Here is a 20,783-nt window from a genome sequence, read left to right as displayed (position 1 = left end):
CAGCTGCATTTTTGCCAGTGAATATAGGACTTTGCCTAGATTCCAACCTTCAAGTATATGTCCCATGGAAATCATACCTTAAGGAGAAATAACAAATAATCATAGCAGGTTGTTTACAAAGTAGAATGTAAATTGTCAAATACAGCTTTGCTGTAAAGTGTGAATGCATGACTGCTTAAATTCAGTGTAACTCCCTTAAACCATTAAAACTTTAAAAATCGGGCTGTATGTGATAGTCTTAAGGTGGAAAGGATACTGAACTGCTCAGGATCCATCTGTTTAGCTGCCATTGTGAACAGTAGTTTGGCACTAATACTGTGAAATTATATTCATCAGGTATAATAAATGCTTTTGTTTGAATTCCACCCTACCCCCTCCCAAAAAAAATACAAAAAATTGCAAAATGGTTTTTAAGTCCTGACAGACTAACAGTTTGCAGTAGAACTTGATTCATATTTTCCAATTTCTCTCACTAAATGTTCTCCATAACCTGCATCATCATGTGATAAGAAGACATCGTAGTCTGAGACATTTAAATTCTGTTGTGCAATTCTCTTGTTTTACTTCTTCCCCTTCTCCAGGGTCAGACAGCGTTTGATGTGGCAGATGAAGATATTCTAGGATATTTAGAAGAGTTACAAAAGAAGCAGAATCTGGTAGGTCTTGTGCATATGTATGTTATATTTTATTATACAAATGATTATGGTATCCAACTCAGGGAAGCATATAGATTAAAACCAAAGTTTTAAATTCAGAGCTTCAATTCAGAGGATGCTAGAGTCATCTCAAAAGGTCTTTTGTGCCCTTACTTAGTCACCTGTGATGACCAAAAAAGCCTTGGAAGGAAAAAGGCAATGTATGACTTGCCTTGTCTGGTGGACATTTTATGATCTGAGGTGTCAACAGTGAGCATCTTACTTGGAGTAACAGTTTCTAAAATTTTTAGAGCTTTGAACATTCATTCTTTGAAAGTTCATACACATTCTAGTGTTTGTAGTATTAGAGATTCCCCTCCATTTGTAATTTTGTCATACTGATGCCATTCTAACAATTTAACTGCGTCATTCTATGTTTTGAAGCTTCATAGTGAAAAACGTGAAAAGAAATCTCCCCTAATTGAATCCACAGCCAACCTGGATAATAATCAGACACAGAAAACATTCAAAAAGTAAGTTAAAATAGGAAAAACTATGATGTCTTTAAAAAGATGACTTTACAAGCTGTCACAAAGTCCTGCTTAACAGGCTTTAGTAAATTTTTCAGTACTTAATAAATACTTCTCTTTTCAAACTCAGTAAGGAGACACTGATTATAGAGCAAGAAAAGAATGCATCTAGTATAGAGTCTCTGGAGCAAGAGAAAGGAGATGAAGAAGAAGAAGGAAAGAAGGATGAATCTAGTTGTTCTAGTGAAGAGGAAGAAGATGATGACTCAGAATCTGAAGCAGAGACAGGTATGTTATTTGAAGTATTGCCTTTCGTTAAATATTTACTTTATTAATTTACTTACTTAATATCACATGATAGAGTTGTTACATTTCACTTATTCTTCTCTATCTCACTAAACTTACAGTTACTTTAAAGTATGTTTATGTGTCTAAAGTCAAATCATAACAGATGTATCAAATGAGTGTTGTTACTGGTGACTACTTAGGTTAAAGCTATTAATCAGCTTACTTGGTTGGCTGCTTAATAAGGTGATGCTTTTAATTAGGTAGGTAGGTAGGTAGGTAGGTAGGTAGGTAGGTAGATAGATAGATAGATAGATAGATAGATAGATAGATAGATAGATAGATAGATAGATAGATAGATAGATAGATAGATAGATAGATAGATAGATAGATAGATAGATAGATAGATAGAATTATATATGCCTGAAGTAGCATGTCAGAAACATTGAAAAAGTTAGGAGATCAAATTAGAGAGGAAGACTTCTTAGAAATATTTGCTTGTGGAACTTGTATAGGGATTGGATCAGCAGAAGTGCAAACATTCTCATTTGTTCTTATAGTCTTGAAGTAATTACCAATTAATCTGGCTCAGGTATTCATCAAGTAGTAGTATATTTTCAGTGTGTACTGAGATAAAGTTGTTATTTTAATGTTAACTGTTACTTCATATATAGCTTCAGTTCAAGAGGAATATTCTTTAAAATGTTTTGTGTTGCATGCAAAGTTGTATGCCCATTACTCTCTATTTCTGTCTTGAGAGATGTAATTGGTGGATTGTTTTTTCTTGAACAATTATCAGAGTAGCAAGTACTGATACAAGAACAGCATAGTATCTTTTCTTTTCAAACTAGAAAACAAGTGTCTGGCAATAAGTGTTTAAAGATGTATGTTCAATCCTGATAAAGAATCCTGATTAAATAACCCTCTTTGGTGAGCTGTCAGTTTTCATTTTAATACATTCTATTTTTTTCACCTGAAAAGATAAGACTGAGAAGGTAATTTAGAGCTAGCCAATCTAATGTAGGTAGGAATAAAAATAACATGCAAAACCAAACTTTCTATTATGGTTTAATTTTTTTTGTTTGTTTGTTTGTTTGTTTGAAATAATCCAGCATTTCAGTATTAGGCTGAAAAAAGTGTCTGGCAAGCTTTGTAATTTCTCTTTTACCTTAGTGTACTTGCATCCATTATTTACTGAGCTTTGCTAAACTACTTATAATATATAACATGTAGTAATTTCTCTGTCACTGGGCTGACTGTAATGTCTGCTGAACTTTATGACTCTGGTAACTGTGTTCTCTTCATTACCAGCAGTTTGTGCCAGGAAAATCTGACTGTGACACAAGAATTAATTTATGTAAACTTTGGGGGTTTTAATATCAACAAGGCTTTATCATACTTTATTTGGCAAGATACACTTTAAGCTTTTCTCTGTAGAGTTACATCTCTTGAGTTCCAAGATTTTACTTTCCCTTTTTTACCATTATTCAGCTTAAGAGAGTGAAAGATTTTTCTAGTGAAAAATCCCACTATTATAAGGAGCATTCTGGTTTTGAAATGTTTTAACAGTGTTCAGTATTCTGAACTACTGGAAATGGTGATCTCTAATATTTTTGTATAATTAAAATGTCTTTCTATATTTTTGTTTCATTGGTCACATGAGAATATAGTTTAAAAATAAATGCATATCAGTCTGTAAGACCAATAAGGGAGCTATGAATATGAAAGGAGCTTATTGCAAAGGGCAGGGAAACAAGATAAAAAATGAAATGTTCATCAGTTCAAGGTTTGTAACTTAGTTTTTTTTACATACTTTTTTTTTTTTTAATTAGTCCGTATTAGCTCAATCATGCGTACAGCTATGTTCTTGCTGTTTTGGAAATAATTTCAGAATACAGTTTTAAAAAATCCATTTTTCTCCTACCATGCTTTCCTTCCTGATAACTTTTTCTGTATATTTTAAAAATTTATTACTTACAAATTTCTATCAGATTGCATCATCTCAAATCATACTGTCAGCCTTGTTCAGCTTTTTATCACCTAGAATTTTACCACCATTCTTTTTCATTTCTGTTTAAAAAGAACTTTCCATTGGTCATGTAAGCTGTTTATATTTGTATTTGTTTTCTGTGTAACTAACATTCAAAAGATCTATTCAACTATGTCCATAACTAAAACAAGTGTGTAACAGCAATACCATGAATTACACAATTTCTAATTTAGACTAGTACTTTGTTGAATTTAAATGTTAATTGTCAGAATACTACATCAAAACCTTTCTAAATTAATTCCTCCTAGGCTGTTTGGGTCATGTAGATGGAAAGATGTGTTTATAGTTTGGCCAAAACCAGTGGGGATTGAACCCCATGTTGCTTTGTACTGCACTAATAAGTAGGAGGCAGCATTCGAGCCCAAAGAACGTGCCGTTTGAATATGTGAAACAGAAGTGAGGTGCAACGTTATGAAGCTCAGCCAAAAGCAGTGACAGCAATTGTTGTATCACAATCATGACATTTTCTCTGTGTGTAAGAAGGGTTAAGGTTAAGAGGAAGGAATTTGGACAAAGCTGAAGAGAGTAGGTAGGCAGACAATGAAATGTAGGGAAGAAAAAAAGGCACAGAAAAGGAATTAAGCCAATGGAAATTTCGTGTTCTGGAAGGCAAGTCCCTGCCTCATCTCATTCTGGTTACCAGAATTCCTGATGGGGTTCTCTGTGCCATTAAATATTTAATTGAATTCAAACATGCCTAGTCATCAGAGAATAAATGTTTTGCATTGAATTGGCACCTGCCTTCTGTGGTTTGAGTTAACTTTTAAGGAATCACAGAATCAAAGGATAGTCAGGGTAGGAAGGGAGCTCTAGAAATCATCAAGTCCAACTTCCCCCGCCAAGGCAGGGTGATCTAGAGCAGGTTACACACAAAAGCATCCAGGTGGGTTTTGAATATCTCCAGAGAGAGAGGTTCCACAACCTCTCTGGGCAGCCTCTTCAAGTGCTGTGCCACCCTAAGTGTTCTTCCTCATGTTGAGGTGGAACTTCTTGCATTTTAGTTTATGACTACTGCTCCTTGTTCTGTTGCTGGACACCACCAAAAAGAGTGTGGCACCATCCTGGACACCTGCCTTTGAGATATTTATATGCATTAATGAGATCAAATAAGATGCTAACTTATCTCCTACTTTTACAATTTTTATGGTCATTAGCCAATTACTAAAATGCAGACTGTGTGGAGAGACTGAAATCTCTGTCTCCAGATGTTTCCAAGATGTGACTCCTCAAAGCCTTGAGCAACCTGATTCATAGGCAGTATTGACCCTCCTTTGAGCAGAAGGTTGAATTGGATGATCTCCTGAGTCACTTTGAACCTGAATGATTCTGTAGTTCTGTCTCTGCCTCTCTAAATGATTACACTTGAATGAATACTATAAAATCGTTACATGAACAACCTTTTATGAAAAAATGTGGATCTAACTGAGATAAAAATTGAGAGTGAAGGAGAAAACACTGAAGAATAAATATTAAAATGTTGGTCGTAAAGTTGACTGTTAAATTTGTTGGGTAGAAATTCAGCTTGGTGTTGTAAAGGTGATGAAATTGTGAATGAAAAATGAAGATTAAAATCTTGTAAATATTTTGCAGATAAGACTAAAACCTTGGCAGCTAATAATGCAAATACCACAAGTGCACAATCAGCATCAGTAGCTGTGATGGCGCCTTCAGCTGGTGGTCAAGGGGCACCTACATCACCTGTTAAGAAGGTAAAAGAAAATGCTTCTTAATTTTCTATTATATTCTTTAATTATTTTTTTATTTATTTATTCTTTATTTCTATTATAATCTTACGCATTTTTTTTCTGTGTAAGTATATGTTTTTTTATTCTAGTGTATATTTGGTTGGCTGGTGAATTGGTAGAAACATGCATAGATTCTTAAAATACTTTCTGTTCTTTCCCAGAAACTGTTAATTTTTGTTAAGTTTTGAATGGCTTTAATTCTGAATAAGGACCTAAAATACAGAACTATGAAATAGCTTGAATATAAAATCATTCTAAAAAAGAAAAATTCTGTTGCACAGTGAGTGGAGTTCTTGTTTTTTCTGAAGCTAAACTTTATGTTTTGAAAGTCTTTTCTACGTCAGACTCCTCCAGAATTTCTTCTGCAGTTCTTGGGTCTCTCTGTGCCTGTATTTCTGATGCACTTAATTAAAGGGAGGCAGGCATGACTTTGTGACTTCCAGGAGTCCCTTGAGGTATTCAGCTAGCACTTTGGCACAGAAGTTGAAAATTATACCTGAAATAAGAAGTAGAAAGTGATGTGGGTCTCATCCCTGTTTTAACCATGAGATTAGGACCTCATGGAAGATCTAGATAATAGGGACACATGTTTTCTTCAATGCACAGCTCAAAGCCACACCTTGCAAAGCCATATTGCATGCTGGAAGCTTTTATAACCTGTAACTTTACAGGAAAACTTAAGTTGGATGAAGTTTAGTTTTACTTAGCAAGGGGAAAAAAGCTACAGTAGATAATAATGGATAGTCAGAAGGCAACATATATGTTACACTTTTAGAATATCGGAACAAACTGGATAGTAAGCCAGTAAATTTTCATTTGTCATTCACTACAACTTTTCTATACACATCATCATCAAAGTGTAGCCCTCTACTGATGCATCTGAAAAGTGTGTTCAGGAGAAAAGGTAACCATTATATACTGCCACCACAATAGAGAGAAAAGACATACTGCCAGGAGAGTAGTATAAACTGTATTTTGCTCCTGGGAGCTTACTGAGGTTAAACTTCCATATTCACATTAGAATCTAACAGTGATTCATCTTACAAGTATACTTTAATGTAACAGGTGCAGGTATGAGATTTAATATGTTTAACATTTGCATAAGAGAGGAAATAACCTTGATTTTAAGCAAAATTATAACCTTTTACAAATCATCAATACACTTCTAATTCTGTTATGCAGAACTTAATGGTTTGTATTTTGGTCTTCTAGTGCAGGCTAAAAAAGTGCAGGCTACAAGTAAACTGTAGTTATCTTCCTATTATTATGTGTAAAGCTCTGGACCTTCTGTAGGTATAAAACAAATGCACATTATATAAAAATTATTATCTTGCACCATAGCAGGTAGATGTGATCCAAAGGAGCAGTTACTGCTCCTACCAGTAAACAAAAATGCTTTAAACTTTTTTACCAGTGAAGGTAAAGCAGCACTCTGTGTGTGATTTTGCACATACCCTTGCACCTGCCTTTTTGGACCTGCACCATCTGACCTGCTGTAGCTGCACTTCTGCTTTTACATCATACATGGCCAAACCAAGGAGTGCAGATGCAGTAAACTAAGCTAGAAGTCAGGTTTCTTTCAGTCTGCATTGCTGTCAGTAATGCTGCTCTCTGACTGCAGGTATTGAAGGTGAGGTAAGCTTGGGAGAATAGCTATGTTAGTGTGGGATGTGATTCAGGGATATGAATGGTATATGGTAAGAAGATAAGGGGAATGTTAGTGTGAATCTTCCAGTATTCACAACAGTGTAGAGACATAGGCCACAGACATTGTAAGGTCACAGGCTTTGTTGCTCTTTTCTGTGCAAGCTGTAGTTCTGTCTCTGAATCAGCTAAACATGCTGTGTTGCATTTAGTTGTAATCTTATTACTAAGGTTTTTTAAGTGTCTTAGTGCTTTTTTTGGTATTTTGTGTTGTAATGATGAGTTTTGTAATATAAACCTAGGAACAAACCATATGGTGTTAAAACAACCTTTTGTTTCTATTTTCCTTTCTTTCAATCTTCATCTTTGTCTTGTCTTAATTGGCTTTAGTATGATTTCATTCCTCCTATCATGCCTGTGGTGGAGTCAGTAGATCCTGCATCATGGAGGCAGGGCTTGCGCAAAACTGGCATTGTTCTTGTGCCCAATAAGGGTGAAAAATCTATGGTGAGGTTCTTGTGTGCACAGGTTTATGTACAAGTTGCAAAATAACATATTTAATACCAGATTTGCATGTTTCTAAGTTTTATCTCAAGTTCACAGCGTGTATTACAAAGCGTGGGTTTTTGTAAGCTAACTTTCATAGGAGTGGTATTCCTTGACCAGTCTTACATTTCTGATCTCATTGACTAATTCAAGAGAAAAGTGCCTAGGCTGCCTCTCACTACGACTTCCCTACGAATTCAGTACTTACGAGTATTAAAAACAGTTGTGTTCTCAAGTCTTTACAAGGAGTATGAATTACCAGAGATAATGTAAATTAATAATGTAAATTCATTTTCCTGTGTTTTATAGTTTCCAACATCAACAACCAAGGTTTCTCCCAAAGATGAAGAGAGGAAAGATGAATCTCCTGCTTCATGGAGGTTGGGTCTTAGAAAAACTGGTAGTTATGGTGCACTTGCAGAGATAACTGCTTCCAAAGAAGCTCAGAAAGAAAAGGACTCTGCAGGTGTTATGCGTTCTGCATCAAGTCCTAGACTTTCCTCTTCGCTGGACAACAAAGAAAAGGTAATAGTTTTCAGGATAAAACAACATTTTGAGGAATTCATATACCTTTCTTAGTATAAATGTTAATTAATTACTATCAATGTAAGATTGTAGTACACATCTGTTCTTTACTAAAATTCCAAAAAGTTAAATTACAGAGCTTCTTTGTACTCTCTCTCAAAGTGTAATATGCACCTTCAATGTCTGGTGACCTGGTGCATAGGTCTGGCATTTAATCCCTTTTTAGGACTTGCAAAGCTAGTAATCATTTTTACAATTTGGGGACATCAGAGATTTGATAGCTTTTGCATCACTTGGAGAATGATGCTAGAAGAGTCATAAATGACAGAAGTCTCTCTTGTAATAATTTTCATTTTGTAGTGATTTTTTATTTTCAAAAATTGGTTCTGTAACTAAACATGGATACCCTAAACCAGGTGTTGTTCAGGTAGATGAACAGAATAAAATTTGTGATTCTGTTTCAAGTACAAATGTTTGTATGATTTAAAGATAATGAATGAATAATGTACTGTACTATATAAAAATACTGAACCAGTTGCTTTTAGGAATCACTGTAGGAATTGTACTTCAGTGAAGCAGAAGAAAGAGAAATAAGTCATTAACATCACTAGAATGGGAACATTAGCAGTTTCCTTTCCCTGTTGTAGTCTTTCATGATATTTAACTAAAACATAAAACTCATTTGTATAATTGGGTCACAATAAATATGGTTGGAGTTAGCATAATGATGATTTTCCAGACGAGATAATCAATGATAGTAACAATTAACAAAAAAGCTGATGTCTTTCAGGAGAAAGATGGAAAAGGAACTCGACTTGCATATGTTGCACCTACAATACCAAGACGGCTGGCCAGTACCTCTGACATTGATGAAAAAGAAAACAGGTGACTCTGAAGTTATATCTTTTTTTCATATAAAATTTAAATAAGATTTTGGAGTGACTGACAAACTTGTATGTTTTCAATAGTGCTAATTTATAGCATTATCTGGCTGTATAGATTACATTAATTCATATGGCAGTCCAGTTCCTGAAGGTTTTTGTTCTTGTAAATTATAGTTCTTTTTCTACAGTCCAAATTATTCTATGACAATAGCAGAACTCAGTGAAGAGTGTTGTCTTCTTGGGAAAGAAAATAAATAAAATCGAAAATACGAAGTCCTAAACTTTTAAGCTATTGAAGGGTGATAAAAGTATTTTACTGCTGTGTCTTGAGTAACAAAGTGCTTCTACTGCGCTACACTATTACTTTTGATTATGATAAAATGATCTGTTTCTTACGGACTTCACTTAAAACCATATTGTGCAGGAACAATACAGGAATCATGGGTTAGATAAGCAGTTCTACTTTTCTTGTTTACATGTTGACCTTTCATTATCTTTTGGAGATCTTTACTTTCTTTGCTGCTATTGCTTCTGTAGCTTTCAGAATAAAAGAAACAAATAGTTAGGTGAATAGGCTTGCTACCTATTAGGATTTGGGGTACTTTCATTTAAACAGTCAGAATCTTCCTGTTCTTCACTTCTCCTTAAGTGAGTTTCTGTGGGGATGTTTTCTGCAGTTACTGAAGAATGCATAGTACAAAACTTAGAGGTTTCCATAATGCCTTGGTTTTGGTTGGATCATACCTAGACAGATGATAGATGCTAGATGCTGGATGACCTGAACTTAAAATCCTTTGATTACTCAAAATGTGCTGTTGTAATCCTTGTCCGTAAAACTAATAATCTCTTTATACCTGAAGAGGAATATCTTTGTTGCAGTTCTTGAGAACTGTTTGTTCAATGCAAACACAAGATAAATACTATCTTTTCCTGTGCTTGCAGGGAATTGCTTAAGTTTAGTCTCTGGGTGACAAATTCTGTTTCAAAACAGAATTTCAGATATTTCAGATCTCACACTTCCCTGAAGTTTTGTATAATTTGCTAGCATTTCTCATTTTACTTGGCCAGGTGTTTTTTAATCTGTGTCTCTATAAGGGGAAAGCTTTGGAGATTCTGTTGGTGCTATAATTCTCTCAACTACTATATACTTTGAGGCTGAATTTGTTGGTTTTGGTTTGTTTGTAGAGAGATTATTACTGTTTCAGTTTTTATTATTTTATACTTCTAAAAAGCTCTTCTTCTCCAAAAGTGTCTTAGCTAGATGATATCTTAAGATTGGAATAAATACTTCATTCCATTTTATTCCTTAGAAGCTGCTATTGCTTGTAACAAAGGGATTAAATTTTTCTTCAGTGTTGAAGTCGATTTGTGTCCTTGATGTGCCAGTCTTGACTTACTCACAGACACAGTTCAAAGACTAGTTATCGTTTGGTTATCAGCAGAAGTTTTTCTCATATGCATTGGGTTAACTGCAGTTATCAGTCTTATTAGTCTTAGTGCTCGTCAGTACAACTGATGTAAGAGCTTTCTGTATGCCTTGGTATACCAGAGATGAAGCTTCCTTCTAGACATCAACACTTTGCCTACTGTATGATATGGCAGACAATCCAGCCTACCTAAAGCCATAAGAGGCTTTTGGCATTTATTCTGACCTTGTTTATATGAAGAATTTAACCACCTGCCCAAAGGTACCTTAATAAATTATTAGAGTCTCTGCCTTTGTCAAAGGTCCTTGTTTGTCCTTAATGCTTAGCTTAATGCCCTGTTCTTGTTCTACATAACCCCTACTTGCCTTGTGAATAGGTGATGTAGCATAATCCTAGCTAACATCCTGTGTAAGTTCCGGAAATCGCTTCAAGATGAATCCTAGATGGGCCTTTAGATTAACAAATCTCAGACACCCAGCCTCAGTTGAGTAGACAGTGCTACAGCAAAAGTGCTATAGTGTCTTGGCAAAGTGGAACCTTGAGTAATTATGAAAAATTTGTCATGCAGCAGGACCTTTCTGTGGTAGATGATATCTCAGAATTTGTGTTTCTCTTTGCTGGTAAAAAAAAGCACTACATTGGTCTATATTTCATAATTTTCTAACATTGTTTGCAGCTGCAGAAGTGCTAACATACATTTTCATGCAAAAAGAGGTACATTATGATGGCCAAAGATATCTGAACATAAAATATATATTTTCAAAGTTTTGTTTATTTTGTCTTGTACATCTGATTGCCTTATATATAACATTTTTTAAAGACATATTTTATTCTTCCTACTGTCTGAATTTCAAATCATGAGCTGATATTTTTGTTGGAAATTCAAGTTTTGCATGTCAGTTTTCAGGATAGTTTTTCTAGGTAGATTTTTGCAAGGTAATTCCTTGCTGCTATAAACTGCAACAACAGTCTGGAAATTCCTTATGACTGAAGTCATGTCAGTTAGTGATACATGTCAGACCCCTCAGGAATGGCTAGTTTCACTGGTGCTACAGTATCATGAGTTCTAAAGGCTTGTCAGCTTTTAAACTTCTTATAACATCAAACAATGAAAAATTCCATCAAATCAGCTATTAAAAAACCCAATTAAAAATCCAAGTAGATTTCTCTTACTGTGTTGGATAATTTCAGGAGCAGACAGAAAAATGTCTTGTTCTTCTTTTGAGAAAAACAAAGCCAGCAATGACCACAGATAAAAGCCAACAATTGATTTCATGTTGATTAAATCCTCTTTAGCAATTTTCTTTTGATGCTGCTTTCTTCTTATGTTTCTGATTATGTTAGTGTGAATGTAGTATCTTTCCACAGAGGCTTGAAAATGATTGTCCATAAAAGCGATTTTATTCCTGATTCAGTTATGTTTATTTTAAGTATGTTATCCAGGATTTTAATTTGAAGCTCCTGTTCAGCTCACATCAAGAACAGCCTTCTTCAATGGGAATTTGCAAAACTAAAATCTCTTTTACAGGGATTCATCTGCTAGTTCAATACGTGGTGGCAGTTCCTACACCAGGAGAAAATGGGAGGAAGATGTCAAGAAGAACAGTTTGAATGAAGGTCCTACATCATTAAACACAAGTTATCAAAGAAGGTGTGGGATTTTCTCTTTTTTTTTTTTTAATCAAAATAGGCTTGAAAGTTAGCAAGTACTGAATCATTTTGTAAGAATAGTTTAAAACTGAATGGTGACATATTGCCATGTTCATAATAATTGCAAAGTATGTATTGCAGTGGTTGTGCTGGTTTTAAATGTGCAGTTGTGTGCTGATGCAGTGGTTGTGCTGATTTTAAACTATATAATTAAAGTTAGGTGCTTTCTTTTTTGTGTTTGGTGTTCATTTGACTCTTTCCAGATGAGTTCAGTAGTCAAAGATAATAATTTTAAATGTTGCAATAGAGGTAATTCTGTTTAGTATATGAAGAGGGGGAAAACACCATCTCTGTTGAATTCTGGTTATTGTGTGACAGTCTTGGAAGTGTGGAACTGCTGTCCTTAGTTGTAAATTATAGCCATACCTGTGTTGAGTATCAGTATCATAGAATACATAAAATTCACTTGAATGCAAAGTAAATTATGAAAATGTTAGGAGAATAGCTCTCAGGTGTGCTGGTTCCTAATTTGCAGAATTTTCTCAGGAGGAGTCATATGCTGCACATCTATACACGATTAACTTTGCTGCATTGTGTAGTTTCAGTGTAGTTATTTGAGTCAAATTCTTCATTGTAAGTAGTGGGGCAATAAATAGCTAAAATGAATAGATCAAACAAGAGTCAAATAACTAAGCTGCATGTTGGTACGTGCTGCTGATGTACGCGATACATACTTGGCATTTTTTGAGACCTGACATTGATATTATCAGTAACCAGGGCTGTCTCATACAGCAAAATGCATATTTATTTCTTGTAAACCACTGGGTCTGCTTTATAGCTTGAAGAGCAAGGGAAAACCTGAGTGGCAGGTTATTCTTTCTGGGAATGATTAAAGATTTTTTAAAAATGGGGCAGTGTATTTAATTGCTTTCAAATTATAAGAGGAGTGATATTGATGACATTTTCTTTCCTGACAAGCTGTGCAATAAGGTTCTGCATTTTCTGAGGTATTCAGTGTGGGTGAAACAACAGTTTAAAAATGGGACACTGGGGGCCCTATATGAATACTTCAGTAGATGTGATCAAGACGTTCTTATATAAACTACTGAGGTTCCATTCTTTATCCTCTTTGGTGAATAAATGGTCGGGACTAAGGGACACTTCTGCTGCCCTCCAAAGTCATAAAGCTAAAGTCCTAGCCAAGGAAACAAGGAGAAAAAATGCTGCTTTTGCACCAGAAGTTTTCAAGACTCAACTGAGGCACAGAATACATGGGCAAATATTTATTAGATCATTCACAGCTTGGTGATAGTTTAATGAGTAAATATAAGTAATAAATGCAACCATTGTACATGTCTTTCCTTCAGTGGCTCCTTTGGTAGAAGACAAGATGATTTGATAAGTTCTAATGTTCCAAGTACTGCATCAACAGTTACCTCTTCTGCTGGTCTTCAGAAAACGCTGCCTGCCAGCACAAACACTACTACGAAGAGTACAACAGGTTCTACTTCAGCAGGTGTACAAAGCAGGTAATGGCACCAGGACATTTTCTTCCTTTTTTTTTTTTTTTTTTTTTTTTTTGTCAGGTCTACTGTGTGCTTATGTATGTGCATGCGTTCTTGTTTAGTAGATCCTGGGGCTCTGGATTTTTTCACTTTCCTGTTAAATTTATTTTGATTTTATACAATTTGGCTCAAAAATTTTGAATGGCTTTCTTCTATAACATGAAAGCCATGTTGGTATAAAAGAATAAATCAAATGTTAGAAGGGTCTGAAAAATAAAAGTTCAATTATTTTGAACTGCTAATTCTTAATTTATCCAATTTAATAGCTCAAACTGAGCTTTCATAGTAGAGATATTTCTCAGTTTGCTTCTTAAAAAAAAAAATCCATCCCTCAATTTACATGTTATTAGTTGTTTAGTAAAGTGCTTTCATTGTTTAGCTGTTTCCTTTTCTCTTTTTTTGTGTTGCTGCTTGTTATGCTGTAGTACCTCAAATCGTTTGTGGGCTGAGGATAGTACTGAGAAAGAAAAGGACAGTGTTCCTACAGCAGTGACCGTTCCTGTTGCACCATCTGTTGTAAATGCTGCAGCCACTACCACAGCCATGACTACAGCTACTTCTGGCACTGTGTCCTCAACATCAGAGGTCAGGGAGAGACGGAGGTGTGTAAAGGTCCTAAGAGTAATGTTGCTCTTACACAACAGTTATACTTTTTTTTATTATTTAAAGGAATGTGTTGGTTACCACAGATTTGAACAGTACAGTTTGTAAAAGCAGTGTTGTTTTCTTGCTGTGTATTGAAACAACTGGTACCTCAGTTTATCCAAGAGCTTAGCACTAGTAGACACCATTAATGAAATTTAAACTTTGGTATTTTATGTTTTTGACTGGCCTTGGGTTCTCGTATGATATATGGTATTTTCGGATTTGTATTTCTCTTAACAGATTAAATGAGTTCTCTTAAAAATACCAGTAATGGGACCCTGTAAAAACACTGAATTAAAAATAATAAAATGGGTAATTAATTCATTAATTACTAAATTAATTACATTCCTGCTGATTGAGGTAGTGTGCTATTGGCAGTATGCTAATAAGTCACAGCATAGCATTTTTGCAATCATTTTGTGTGCCTGACATTATTGAGAAGTGAGTATCAAACCCAACACATTCTGTTTATTTCATTGCGTGATTTAGGGTCTCTTCTACTTGAAACATAGTCATACAATTTTAAATGCAATGCTTTAAGAGATATTCAGTAAGAAGAATCAGTAAGAAGCTGATGTAAATCTTATTTTAAGAATATGGTGGGTTTCTTTCTGTTTACAGTTCTGTAAGGATGAGTTAAGATTGGTGCATATTTGTTTCCATAAAGAGTTGTTTCCTTCTATTTATGGAAGCAAAAATAGCATTTCAAAAGATTGTTAATTTCTGTTAGCTTTCCCTTGTTCTTCTTTTTCTGGATATTTATAAATGTTTATCTTTTAACACTTCTGCTGAAATGCAAGTTCAGATTTCTATGTTGCTCCTGTAGTAATTTTGAAGTGTATCTTTTGTATCAGTGCCAGATATGTGTATCTCTCTATGTTCATGGAGGTAATGAATCTGTTCCTTATTACAGAAGAAAATTGCATTCTTGGTTCACTTAAGGCAGCACCATTTAATGATTCCTTATAGAGGCCTAATTAGAGTAGTCTGCTTTCTGTAGTCTTTCTTGCTACCCAAAAGTGAGATGGAAAACTTCTATAATACCTGGATTATGTTTTTATTAATATCTACCATGGTTGAAAAAGGGTCCACATGTGCTAACAGTCTATTTCAATAACTGCTGTAGTCACAACCTGCATTTTCCATAGTGAAATTTGAACCAAACCAAATAAATGAAAAGCATAGCCAACAAAATGCACCTTTTCTCAGAAGTAATTCAAAACAGTTCAAATTCTAAAATTCAAATGCTGTTTCAGACTTAACATCAGCTAGAAAGGCAAGGAAAATTAGAATTGGGCTTTTGCTGTCTCGTTGCTCTCACTAGTGTGCGTATACTAATGTGCATATACTACGTATGTTTTAGATAACTGCAGTTGGCCTGAAATTCTGTGGTTTTCTCTGACTGGCTGATTACATATTATGCTGTTTTAGATGCATTCTTGATGGCATATTAGTATATCCATGAATCTTAGAAATCAAAACTGGAATAATTGCTGCATGCATTTGAAAATGTAGTGCTCTGAATATGATCACAAGCATATATCTATATATATACAGATATATATGTGTGTATATCTACGTATGTTTCTATGCACATGAAAAAATAAATGTGAGATATTACATGCTAGATATTTTCTTAAGTAATGAAGTTGGTTAATCTGTGTTATAGACTGAAATTATATATTTAGAAGGTATGTGTAGAAGAGTATTTCAAAGATAGTTGAAAAGTAAAGATATTACAAAGTACTTTATTGATGAAGCATGTAATAGTGCATTCTTTTGGAATAGCTGAAGAGGCTATATTCTTTATTTGATTTTTGGGATTGGTTTAGAGAAACGGGGAAGGAAATTACAAACTTGAGTCTCTAAGTCTTTGCATCATGAATAATACAGCATAGGTAGCTGTGTGTGTCACAGGCAAGGGATGCTAGGGAAGAGCACTTTCTACTCTTGACTGTAGCTATTGTGTGTGCCCGAGAAGTTGAGACTATTCATTGTCTCTCAGTGCAATTTATTTCAGACTTTTTTGGAAGGCAGTTGTAGGTACAGCAGTTACTAAAAACAAGTTATGGGAAACAGTTTGTAGCAATTTTAAGCCCTAAAGATGACATCTGCTCTGCAGTCAAACCCTCCTAGGCAGGTGGTACTTCAGGTCAAGTTAACTAAAGCAGCCTAACAAGCATCCTTTTCCTTATGCTGATACAGCTTAGACTTTATTGGGAAATGGAAAGTCAAGTCTGTTTGCAAGAGACCTGGATAAGGAAATCAAATTTACATAGTGTGGGTTTTTTAAAATGTGCCATAAGATGGGAGTTGTTTCAACATTTTTAAGTATAGCAGGTAGTTTTAAGTATTTTAATGGAGTAGAGCATAGTTTGTAATCCATAGGTCTGTGTAAATGAAGTTCTATAACTCTTATGATTGTTTCAAAACTCTATTTAGTATGTGCTAAGGCTACCAAATATATTATTAGGTGAGCAAACTTTCTATACATAAATTATTTAGGTGTTAATAGCTGATAGCATAATCACTAGCTAATTATTGAATCCTCATCTGGTGATTCTTAGCTATGCTAAACAAATGATATACAAAGAGACAATCAGAAAATATTATAGCGTCTGATGTAAAGAAGCTCAGAGAGATTTTAAGCAGCCTTTTAGCAACCTTTTGATTTCACTTTTTCCAAATCTTTTTTTTTTTTTTTTTACTTTTTTTCTAATTTTCACCAATCCAAGGATTTTAAAACTATGTTAAATTATAGCAGCTTCCAAGAGTATTCTGCCATGGAAAATCAACAAATGCATTAAAAACTTCTAAGTTCTTTAATTATGGATGTGCATACATAAAAATACATGCATTTGTGCATGTCTGTATCTTCTGGGTTTTTTTTTTTTACCTTTTATCTGAATTAGAGAATTTCTTTAAAAGAGTCCAGACCTTGTATTTCTACTCTAGTAGCCTTTTATCTTTCATTGCAATTACGTGCTTATTCTCAGGACTTCTGTGGGTTTCATGAAGATTTATTTTTAAGCTCATTTTTTTCAAAGGGACTTAGATTACTCAAAGTGTGGATGATTCATGTGAAAATATGGTAACCACCTCCTCAGGGATTCTTAATTTCTGGTGAAACAGATGATATAATTAGGTTTTCTGCATTAACAGTACATTTGGCTTTTTCTAAAAGCTTGCAAGTTATGTTAAAATTGATACACACATATTTGATATATAAATGACTGGCTGAATCTCTGAGGTCTTCTACCCTGTGTTAGTAGACTAGTGAAATACCAAAAGAGCTGAAGTTATATTTATAGAAAATGGTAAAAAGAAATTTAAATTAAGTAGGAAAACTCCGTGTATTTTAATTGAGTTCTAAGGCTGCTGTCTTGATGAATAATTAGATCAGTGTGATATGGATGAAATGTCTAAAATGTAATCTGTCCTGTATAGTTACATATTTTCTTCTGACTGCCTTGGTTTTCAGTCTGTTATTTGGGGGAATTTGACCATTTAATAAATTTGTGCAAAAATTATTGTGTGCCAATTTTGTTTGTAATTGGCTCTTTAGATCATACCTCACTCCAGTACGGGATGAAGAGTCCGAGTCCCAAAGAAAAGCTAGATCCAGGCAAGCAAGACAGTCTAGAAGATCTACACAGGTATAGTATTATTAAAGCTTCTACATTTTTGTAAACATACCCATAACATCATTCTTGAGAAATAGGCGTAGCATACTGCGTTTGCATTCATTTCAAATTACTTTTTTCTGTGCATGAACTGTTGTAGATAATATGATTGAGCTGTTCAATGTATGGATAGCTAGTAAGATTCATTACATAGAACAAAAATACTTTTAATCTAGTTTCTCTGGAGAAGGAAAAATACTAAAAGAGTTTTTTATTACATGCTAATAATCTAGTATTTAACTGCATGTCTCTTTATAGCATTTCTCTATCTTAGTTTACATACTAGTGTGTTTGCAAGTTCTTTCCAGCAACTAGCACAATCCTATCACAGCAACCAATGTGGCAGTAGTAAAATACAGTATCTCTAATGGTACTTGAATGCTCTTTGGGCAGTGCAGAAACTGCCAACCACTGTCTGCTGGCAAACTGAGAATAATCAGCAAATAGTCCCTGTATAAAACAGCACAAATATATACTCTAGCCATTGTCTTTACCTCTTTTTAGGCTGAGTTCATAGCTATATTGCTTACTGATGTTATTTTTAAATCTTTGCAGCTTTAAACCCCTCAAATACTTCTTGTTAACTTTCCTAATGAGAGATTTGTGCTGCTTGCTACAACTTTATCATACAGGAGTTATTTTCGCTTTGTGATACTAATTCAGAGCCCTGAATGATGGTCAGACTACTGGCTAACTATTGCTGAATCTTTGCAATGAATAAGATAACAGGAATTACTGGATTAAACTTTATCGACACTAAAAGCAATTAAGTAGTAAGATGCAAGTTGGCTTTGAAGAGTAGATGTACAAAGTGTTTTAAGTGATGACTCACTAAGATACATCAGCTGAAAAGCATACTAGAGAAAAGCTGTCTTCATAAAATTGTTTGCTTTCTGAGCTTATTTCAAAACTAGTTTTTAACCTAAAAATAACAAGAGACTTTTTAGTGTGCTGACCTAAAAATCCAGTTGCAAGGATAAATAATTTGTAGTATCAACATTTGTGAAAATATGAGTATTATATTTTTAAGGTTCTTTCAGAAATGTTTAGTATGCTTACAATCGTATTAAAAGCATCTGTTGGATTCGTAAATTATTTCTATAGGATCTTCTATGCAATCTGTATCTACTAGTTCAGGTCAAAATTGGCTTGCTGGAAAGTCTGTGGTAGATCTCATTACAACAGACACTGGGCACATATCAGAGGGATGTTTGGTTCCAAGATTCAAGAGGAAAGCTAATAGGTAGAATACATACGTAAAATTTATTTCTTAATCGATAGACTTGGTTTTCTTTAAAATATTTTTGTAATGTGATTATCTATATTAATATTAATGTTACATTTAAATGGTGTTTGCTGACTGCTGTTTTCACAGGGTGTAACACTGACAGATCTTCAAGAAGCTGAAAAAACTATAGGAAGAAGTCGTCCCACACGAACCAGAGAACAGGAAAATGAAGAAAAAGAAAAGGAGGAGAAGGAAAAGCAAGACAAAGAAAAACAAGAAGAAAAGAAAGAATCTGAAACTAAAGATGATGATTATAGACAAAGATATTCCCGAACTGTTGAAGAGGTATTTTCATGATGAGTCTCTTTAGGTAGAGAAATTATATGAATCTTTACTCCAACAATATTATTATTTTAATTTCAGTACTACAATAAGAATCATTTATATAGTTAAATGTTTTCATATCCCATGGTTTCTATTTGTTAGTCTTGGTAAGCTAATTCTGACATTTTTCTGTTGAATAGCCGTATCATCGCTATAGACCAACTTCAACTTCATCTTCTTCATCATCCACCTCTTCGCTCTCCACCTCCACTAGCTCTCTATCAAGTTCAAGTCAGCTAAACAGACCAAACAGCCTTATAGGTATAACTTCTGCCTATTCTCGGAGTGGAACAAAGGAAGGTGAGAGAGGTAGGAGTATTGTTTATGAAAGGGTTTTCTTCTTGTTTTAGTTGATAAAGGGCAGCTTAGATTTCTAGAGGTATTTCAAAATGACGTGAGATACATAAGGTCAGTGGGGATGTACCTTGCTCAAATCTACTGTAATAAATTTCAAAACTTTCATATAGAGAGGAAAAAAGATTTTCTGTATTTGGTGGTGTTTTGCAGCCATTTGGTTTTTTTCCATTGTTGGGTCACAGAAATTTCAAATGTACTCCCATAAATACCCACATAATGCTTTAATTTCTGCTTTAACGCAACTGTAATAAAATACCATATTTCAGGATCTAAATACTTGCAGGTATTAAGAAGGAATTTTACTTGATTAAATAATTGCTGAATAACTAGGGTCCACATTGAAGGACTGGAAGATGCTTTATTTCTTTCAGGACCTCTCAGGGTTGTATGAGCAGCTGGAATAGGGGATGTTACCCATTGTAGTTTAGATGTAACCATGCTTCTGCATACTTTAACTGATTTATGTCATCTTAAACTGAGGATTAGATGCACGATTCAGAGATCACAAAGAAGCTCTTCTTTGATGTCACAGATATTTTGCCCTCATTTCAAATGTGAATCACCTGCTATAATTCTGAGAAATGTTGTGCATGATTTTTTGCCTTTCAAAAGAGAACCCTGTTAACATGCAGTTGATCTCCTGTTTTTGGACTTGCCACAGTTGACTTGAGAGAAGTACTTTAATTCAAGTTATTGATCAGTAACTTCAGTAGGGTTACTGATTTAAATTGATAATTTTGTTCTACAGAGGATCAGATGAAATGATCCACTGATGAAATCTCCATGAATTTTATAGCAGTATTGCCGTGTTCCCTGGAGTAGTGTTTTCTGAGGAAGTTACTGGGACTAGGCCTCATGGATATGCTTTCTGATTTTTTCCCCTTTGTCCTAAAATGAACTGAAATTTGGATTATGATTCTTTCATAATACTTGCTTACTCTAGGAAACTCACTCTAGATCATTCTATGGAAAAGATTTTCATTGGTAAATATTAGCTACC

The 20,783-nt window shown here is 34.4% G+C and overlaps 1 protein-coding gene across 10 annotated transcripts in view; it reads left to right on the top strand.

The window, feature by feature from the left end:
- PPP1R12A (protein phosphatase 1 regulatory subunit 12A) overlaps window positions 1–20,783 on the top strand; it is a 112,112-nt gene that overhangs the window by 70,606 nt on the left and 20,723 nt on the right. For 5 of the 10 annotated variants that reach the window (XM_079303853.1, XM_079303851.1, XM_079303857.1 and 2 more), the window contains exons 6-18: window positions 582–656; window positions 1,080–1,168; window positions 1,296–1,453; window positions 5,091–5,209; window positions 7,280–7,396; window positions 7,745–7,960; window positions 8,751–8,845; window positions 11,800–11,922; window positions 13,289–13,450; window positions 13,912–14,088; window positions 17,697–17,787; window positions 19,190–19,387; window positions 19,567–19,735. In XM_079303853.1, the coding sequence (XP_079159979.1) occupies window positions 582–656; window positions 1,080–1,168; window positions 1,296–1,453; window positions 5,091–5,209; window positions 7,280–7,396; window positions 7,745–7,960; window positions 8,751–8,845; window positions 11,800–11,922; window positions 13,289–13,450; window positions 13,912–14,088; window positions 17,697–17,787; window positions 19,190–19,387; window positions 19,567–19,735 (1,789 nt within the window). The remainder of the gene's footprint in view (window positions 1–581; window positions 657–1,079; window positions 1,169–1,295; window positions 1,454–5,090; window positions 5,210–7,279; window positions 7,397–7,744; window positions 7,961–8,750; window positions 8,846–11,799; window positions 11,923–13,288; window positions 13,451–13,911; window positions 14,089–17,696; window positions 17,788–19,189; window positions 19,388–19,566; window positions 19,736–20,783) is intronic. The other 5 variants (XM_079303854.1, XM_079303860.1, XM_079303852.1 and 2 more) reach the window with 3 other exon arrangements.

The sequence above is a fragment of the Erithacus rubecula genome, assembly GCF_903797595.1.
Source record: "Erithacus rubecula genome assembly, chromosome: 4".
Taxonomy (NCBI): domain Eukaryota; kingdom Metazoa; phylum Chordata; class Aves; order Passeriformes; family Muscicapidae; genus Erithacus; species Erithacus rubecula.
Note: the sequence above shows the minus strand (reverse complement) of the source record. Positions and strands in the feature narration are given on the sequence as shown.